General features: G+C 39.4%; 1 protein-coding gene across 10 annotated transcripts in view; it reads right to left on the bottom strand.

Moving 5' to 3' along the window:
• The window catches only part of LOC111327081 (protein mono-ADP-ribosyltransferase PARP11), a 14,180-nt gene that overhangs the window by 2,881 nt on the left and 3,799 nt on the right, over positions 1–7,500 (bottom strand). For 9 of the 10 annotated variants that reach the window (XR_015999792.1, XR_015999790.1, XR_015999791.1 and 6 more), the window contains 7 exons: positions 5,403–5,459; positions 4,015–4,071; positions 3,870–3,926; positions 3,464–3,529; positions 2,802–2,952; positions 419–614; positions 1–89 (listed from right to left, as the gene is read on the bottom strand). The exon at positions 1–89 is cut by the window's left edge and continues 123 nt beyond it. Coding sequence is in view for 7 of the 10 variants with exons in the window: in XM_088756314.1 (XP_088612440.1) it covers positions 1–89; positions 419–614; positions 2,802–2,952; positions 3,464–3,529; positions 3,870–3,926; positions 4,015–4,071; positions 5,403–5,459 (673 nt within the window). In the remaining 3 variants the exon portion in view is untranslated. The remainder of the gene's footprint in view (positions 90–418; positions 615–2,801; positions 2,953–3,463; positions 3,530–3,869; positions 3,927–4,014; positions 4,072–5,402; positions 5,460–7,500) is intronic. The other variant, XM_088756317.1, reaches the window with a different exon arrangement.

Below are 7,500 nucleotides of genomic sequence, written 5' to 3'. Positions count from 1 at the left end.
TAATCTCTTCCTCCGATTTGAAATAAGTAACTAAGGTCTCCATTTAGATACGAAGCTTCTATTTGCTCTTGTTTTGTCCCAGAACAAAGCTAAGAAAAGAATTTTGAAGACTTTTTGAGTTGTGAACATCTATAACCCTGAAACTAAATCCCCAGGATTTCTCTTCTCTTTGTATTTTCATCTTAGGCTGTCATGTGCAATTCTCTATTTTATACTGTCCGTCAAACTTTTATTTTACAAAAAGTCTCTCCTTTTTCCCGCTTAAAGTATCGAGGTAAGGGAATTTAAATCATTAAAGAAAAATACAATTTGAGGCCGTGCAATTTCACTGCGGTACAAAATAAACAATTGTAGCAAATTGAGAAAGAAGTATACCATTGCTTAATCATATCATTGAGCGGCAGTTACCGCTACTTACACCCGTTTCAGCATATTTCTTCCATCCATCGATGTCTTTCCAATACCAAACCCACAATGTAGGAAACTCGTTGTTGCGTTCTTCGATGTAAGAGGGTGTTGAGCGTCGACGGATCAGAAACTGTTTGGAGGAGATCCGGCCCATGGACATTGTCTGAAAGTTGGCTGACATCTCTATCATTGGTTTTCCTGAACGTCTGAAAAGGAACGAAAAAGAATGACGATGCGTTAGCTTGTTCCAAGCGTTCTGTTAGTAAGCTGTCAGTAGCACTATTGGTCTGCTTGGAGGCTCAAATTGGCGCTGCGTCACGAGCGGTGAAGCCCGCTGGTTTAAACGAATAAGCCATGCGAGCTTGCGTGAGATCCGTCTTGTTTCTGCCACAAACATTAGTACAAGAACCCTCTCAAACCTCTCGTTTTCCTCTTTTGGAGCACTAGTGTGAGTCTGCACATAGGCTGGCCGCTGAAAGAGTTATTGACCATAAATATAGAGAATCCGCCGCCAGTTGCAAAATCTCGTAATCATTTTCTTTTTCCTAAAGGATCATTTTGATGAATCTTCTTCAAAAATTATATCATAAAGTTCTATCGCGCTTTTCTTTCTCTGTAAAATAATTTTACAATCATTTTACATTTTTTGAAAAGTTTAAAATACACCTGGATGGCCGTTATCCCCCTCATAAAACTATAAAAAGTTATGCAACTTTGGTAACTTCGTAAGCCACAACGCGATGCGCGATGTATCCTTGTATTTTATTTTCTCTAATTCTCTATCTTGGCCTGCCATAAGAGACGCGTCCAGCTTGAAGAGAGTTCGGGATAAAATGACAAAAATGCAATGCGAACCGCTGAACAGCTGTCACGACCTATTTTGAGGCTTTTAAAGAGGGTCTGGCATGATATATATACAAATCATAATATACGTCATCTTTGAGCTTTATCCTTGTAGTTTAATTCCTCAAGTTTCTTTTTAGAAGAGAGTGCGGGCTAAAATGACAAAAAATGTAGTGCGACTCGTTGAACGGCCGTCATGCAAGAGGTCAAGGCCAGTCCTTTAGCTTGGCCAGCAACGTGCCAAATACATGACAACTTGCGTGACAGCCGTTCAACGGATCGCATTACATTTGTTGTTATGATAGCCAGAACTCTTTTCAACATAGACGCACCGCCTATGATAGGCCAAAAGAGTAACTTTGGGGAATTAAACTGCGAGGATAAAGCTTTTAAGATAACGTGTATTTTGATTTGCAAATACATATATGCCAGACCTTTTTATAGGCCTTTAAACAGACCGTGACAGCTGTCAGCGGTTCGCACCGCGTTTTTGTTATTTTAACCCGAACTCTCTTTAAGCTGGACGCGCCTCTTATGCCGGGCCAAGATAGAGAATTGGAGGAATTAACATACAAGGATAAAGGTTTTGGATGATGTATATTATGATCTGTGAATGTGTATGGCAGACATCTCCTAGGCCAGTGAAGTTGGCCTTTATTTCAGTTTACCTCTGCGAAAAAGACGCGAAGTACTCTATTTCATCAGGTCATTATTCAGACTTAAACGTAACAACATAACAAGAAATTTGTATTTTCAAAGAGGTAAAAGGATCATCGGCAAGCACACAAAATTTAAAAGCAGAATTGCATCGGGTTGTGGCGTACAAAGTTGCCGAAGTTGCATAATTTTTCATTGCTTTACTGGGGGGACAACGGCTATCTAATCGCATTTTGAAATTTTCAATTTTACGGAGAAAGAAAAGCGCGATAAGACTTTTTGATATAATTTTTTAATATGGTTTATCAAAAGGGTTCTTTAGGAGAGATAAAATAAATTAAGAAGTTTTGCCACTATCGGTAGATTCTCAATATTGATGGTCAGTGGCTCTTAAGTACAATTGTGTCCAACCCTTTCTCGTTTCTCCTTGTCTCATTCTGCGTCGCTTGCACAAGCACGCCGCAGACTGAATAAGAACCAACTGGAGCCTTGACACAAGCTAAAATATCGCACTAGATAACAGAGGCAATAGAACCTGCGGGAAGTTTCTGAGGTTTTTTACAGATTTAAAGTTTGCCCGAGAAATTACGGCAGGCTTCCGCGGAGCATCTGTAACATTCATTTTGGCAGTATTCTTCTCTAAATCAACCCGCTCTAAACCCTCAGGTAAACAAGTCACACAGTCGACGATTTTGGAGATCTGCGGTCTCTGAATCTATCATTTTCAAGTAGAGTGCTCAGTGTAATTATAAGGCTATCAAAATTTTCCAGAGATTTCTGGCCAAAGGTATAGAAAATTGTACCTTTTTATCAGCAGTAACTACGTTATCCTGCAATGTTCAGTTTTACTGTAAATCAAATCAACAATGCATCTTTTTTCTTTTCTTACTCACCCCATTTCAAAGGAGACTTCTACATTATTCACGTCACAGTAAAGCTTTTCCAAAACAGCATTGACATAGGAGTCGCAATTTTCCCAATTTTCTGCTTTTTTGAACTGCCAGCGGTATCGCGTAGACTCACTACCGCACAGGAGGGATGTAACTGCGGTTTGTGAAGGGTAATATGAAAATGTTACTTCATTTGATGGAATTGAAAAATACAGTGCCGGAACTGATAGAACTATTTGCGACTTCATTTGAAGCACAAGTTACATGAATAGAGCAATGCCCCCAAAATGGATACACTTGTAAGTGCGAATTTGACCAACCGCTCCTTCGAAGCGACTGCATATCTCTACAAAACTGATACACAATTAGGGTCTCTTACATTTTCACACGCGCAAATTGTGTCTATTACCCTCAATATTCAAAACGTCGTTACCCACGATGGGTTTTAAACCTCTCCAAAAAGTCATTAACCATTCTGATTGCATCTCTGTCGATGTTATGTAACACATCGTCCTTTATAAGGAATGATTTGATGATTGACTTATTATCTTAATGTCTACCGAAGAAGATCAACAGTTTCTTTAGGTGATCGAGTTTTATCGACTGAAAGATTGCCTGCCCATCTGAGAGTACTGACTGTGACTTCTTACAGGCTCTTATGTTACCTTCTCCTCGTCTTTCCCGAGCTCTTTGTTCCTTTTCGTCTTCTTGTGTTCTGGCTTTTCTACCACCTGTAAAAGTTATTGCGCAGAACAAAGTTCCGCTGTGGTACAAGGCAGAGGTACCATTGTTTTTCACTGAATTGATTTACTGAAAGACAACCCTCAAATAATAACTCCCATAGTAGACTAGTGCGCATTGTATATCTGTCCTAAGTTAGCTAACACTAAGTTAGCTAACTTCAAAAGGATAACTAAAGACAGTTACAATAATTCCCCTTAATTCGTTGTAACTGTTTTCTATTGTTGGTAAATCGTCAGACTAGTATGATATTATATTTGGCTTCTGGGAAACGAACTGCTGAAAACAAAGATAAGTAACTGACGGAGGAATTGGGTATAATTCACTTACCAGATCCTTGCATAGCTCCCTTGTGAGAGTATTTACGATTGGCTTCTTGTTTACGAGCTAAAAAAAGATAAATAACGGGCTGCAGTCAGAGTGGCGAATGAACGAGCAAAGACACGACAAAGAGAAACTATGTAGGATAACTTACCATTTTCTGCCTTAGCTCTTTCCCGAGTTCCTTCAGCCTTCCCATTTTGAACACAAACTAAAGAAATGGTAAATAACAGATCGCAGTAAGGGGCGAGTTAATGAACTAAAAGTGTTAGCCTGCGATTGGTACACGCCAACGACAGAGTCAAAATTGGCAAAGACGTAAGACTTCGAAGTGAAAGTACGGTTTGAGGAAAGAGAGAAGTACTATGTAACGTTTTCCGAAAACGTTTAAATGCTCGGCGAGCATTTAAAAGAACTCTTGTAACATTGACGAAGTTGCAATGTCAGCAGTCATTGACTTGGACAGGAGGTTTTTGACATAAGAAACTGAGAGAGTTTCTTAAAGTGCCTATGTGTCGCGAGGCACGATGATTTTTCTTGAAGGTAGAGGGGAATTTATGGCTCGTGAGGTGGATTTTCAAAAATCTAGGTTGGGGGAATACACAGCCCCTTCAAGCTTGTGTTTATGCCAGTATCCGCCAGAGGTTTCGCACTGTTCAGGCGACAGGATATCGGTCAGCTTAGGAAAGCGCTTGACCTTTATTACAAATGATATATTTGTGTTATTAAAATTCGACAGAATAACAATCGGTAGGATTTTCATACGATAAGAAAAGTGCAAATGTAGTTATTTGGAAAGACTAGGAGTATGAGTGCCTCTCAAGCGCGTGAAATAAACAACAATAAGAAGCTCACCATTCTTCGCTTGGAAAATGTCAGACAAAAAAAAAGTGCAACAATCGTTTCTGGTGTGGGAAGAGGCCCTTGAATCGGCATTCTTTTTGGCTTGATTCACTGGCCATCTTACCCTGATTTGACAAGTGGTATGTGTTCGTAACTGCCGACGACTTAAGAGAGTAAAATCTTCTCAATGTCGACATCAAAACGGGTCCATTTTGACCATAATCTACATCCTTTGGAAAGTACTGAATAGAATAACCCAGTTTATGTGTATTATTCAGGTAGGTAATATCATTTGCCGCTCGGGCCACGCAATACGTTCGTCCCCCCTTCTTGATTTCTCCTTTCTTCACCATAGTTGCCGAAGTGTCTTCACAGTTTTCTACCTCACAGCTATGTAACACGATCGTTTTGGCTGCGCGCTAAATAAGACACTTTTTGGCCGCCGAATCGTACTCTCTATGGGCAAAAAGTAGTCAAAGAGAACTCACCAGGCGCCAAAGTCGATTATTTCAAATTTTAAATACAGCTATCAAACAGAATACGCAAAAAGAGTTTCGTGTCATAGGCACTTTGAAGAAGAGAGTATTATTATGACGCGTGTTCGAGCAATAAAAAGGAACCCTTATATTCTTAGGAATGTTGTCTAACGAAAACCTTTACTACAGTGCTAATAAAAGAAAAAGGTCAAGGGTTACTAACCAGATCCTTCGATAGCTCTCTGGGGAGAGTCTTTGGGGACAGCATCTTGTATACGAGCTAAAGAAAAAAGAATTACGGGTTTCAGTGAGTGGCGAATGACTGAGCAAAGGAATGAGTGACAGATTAAAGAATCTTTTGTTCCCCTGGCCGTCGGCTGATAAATAGAGCACTGAATCAATTATCTATTTTAAACGAATAAAGGGAGAGGTTATAGATTACACTGACGAAGTTGCATTAAAAGTCGGCAATCACTGACTTGAACCGAAGGTTTTGGACCTAGGTAACTATGACAACCACCTCCCGGTTAGCTCAATTGGTTAGAACGCTGGACTGTTGTGCGGGAGGTCGAGGTCGATGGTTCGAGCTCCGGCCGGACCGACACTCAAGGTCTTAAAATAACAGAGGAGAATGCGCTACCTCTCTATGGATAGACATTCTAGTCTTCTCGGATAAGGACGAATAAACCGTAGGTCCCATCTCCTGCATCTATTAATTAATTAGTTAATTTGGTTGGGCAGGGAACGTTAAAGAACCCACATCACGAGATTACTGTGATGTGGTCTAGCCTGTTTACTGGGAATTGGGGGGGAGGGGGCATCTTCAAATAAGTTTCCTTCGATTGTTTGTAAACTGCTGATGCAGTCCGGCCAAAGTCCCCCGAAGAGTGTTATGATGCGCATTTGATCATATCCACATGTTAATTTGCGCAATATAAATATTAAATTATTAGTATTATTATCATTATTATTATTATTATCATCATCATTATTATTATTATTATTATTATTAGATTGTGGTGAATGAAGGGAGTAGTCATATACAATGAAATATATGGAGTTCATATATTTTGAACTGCGGTATTAGATAAATATGATACACGATCCTCGCAGTAGATAGCGCTATTTAAGCAATAGCGAAAATCAGACCTGAAAAAAATCAGGCCTGTACGGGATTCGAACCACTGACCCTTGCGATACTAGAGCGCTGCACTAGTATCGCAGAGGTCAGTGGTTCGAATCCCGTACAGGCCTGATTTTTTTCAGGTCTGATTTTCACTATTGCTCAAATAGCGCTATCTACTGCGAGAATCATGTATCATATGAAGGGAGTAGTATTATATCGCGTGTTCGAGCTTTGAAAAAAAAAAATGCGACCTGTCTTTCGTAGAGAAAACAGGTTCTTCTGCTTCATTTCGCAGCATCCAAACATTGGACTTGACTTGTAACTTGAGCACACAATTACAAAAGATACAGCTACAATTCCGCTTTGCTTATATGTTATTAGAATAAATTATATCTTAGGACACTAGAGCAAGTACTGAGAAAACAATCGGTTTGTCAGCCAATTAGCCAGTCAGTCAGTCAGTCAGTCTCTGTGTGTGTCTCAGCTATTCAGCCATTCGGTTTGATCGTAAGTCTGTAATTCACTTATTTAATCATTAATCAGAAGTTTATAAAGGGAAAAGAAAAGAACCAAGAAAAGTTTTGAAGATCTGACGTGCTAAACGAAAAGCTTTTCTACTCCTGACAGAGGGGAGTGGTATAAGTTATGATTTTTAATGTCCTTGCTTCATGGTGCTACAATGCACAGTTACATATTGTGTTACTAAATAAATATAAAGTTCAGTGGTGGTAGATTTGGCACGGTAGTTTGGAAAATATCGAATGCCTGTCATGGAAGTGTTAGGAATTTATTTATTAAATGTAAATTATTTTTTTTATTCTCTTAGGATCAGTGTAGTTCGTGATTATTTGTATCTGTTACGTAATTTTTATTCTTCACTTGTGTAAACTGTTGTGTAATTAACCTTTATTGTGTATATCAAATAGTTTTCTTCATTCTTTTCGGGCACCTTGCGTCCATGTGTATTTAAGGATTTGGGTGGTTTGGTACGGTGTGGTTTTTTTTTTTTGAAGAAGTGAGGTGAAGGTTTGTGAGTTACGAGCGAAGAGCGTGGGAAAATTTGAGTCGACGGAGACTCGGCACAGTATCATTTCTGAGAAATTCATTCAGAATAATCGTTCCATTTCACGGTAGAAAACCATTTGCGGGGGAACGAGTGTGCAAAGAATCTACCAGACTGTGAGCTAAAGGAAGA

Source organism: Stylophora pistillata, chromosome 4, assembly GCF_964205215.1.
Source record: "Stylophora pistillata chromosome 4, jaStyPist1.2, whole genome shotgun sequence".
Classification (NCBI taxonomy): Eukaryota; Metazoa; Cnidaria; class Anthozoa; order Scleractinia; family Pocilloporidae; genus Stylophora; species Stylophora pistillata.
Note: the sequence above shows the minus strand (reverse complement) of the source record. Positions and strands in the feature narration are given on the sequence as shown.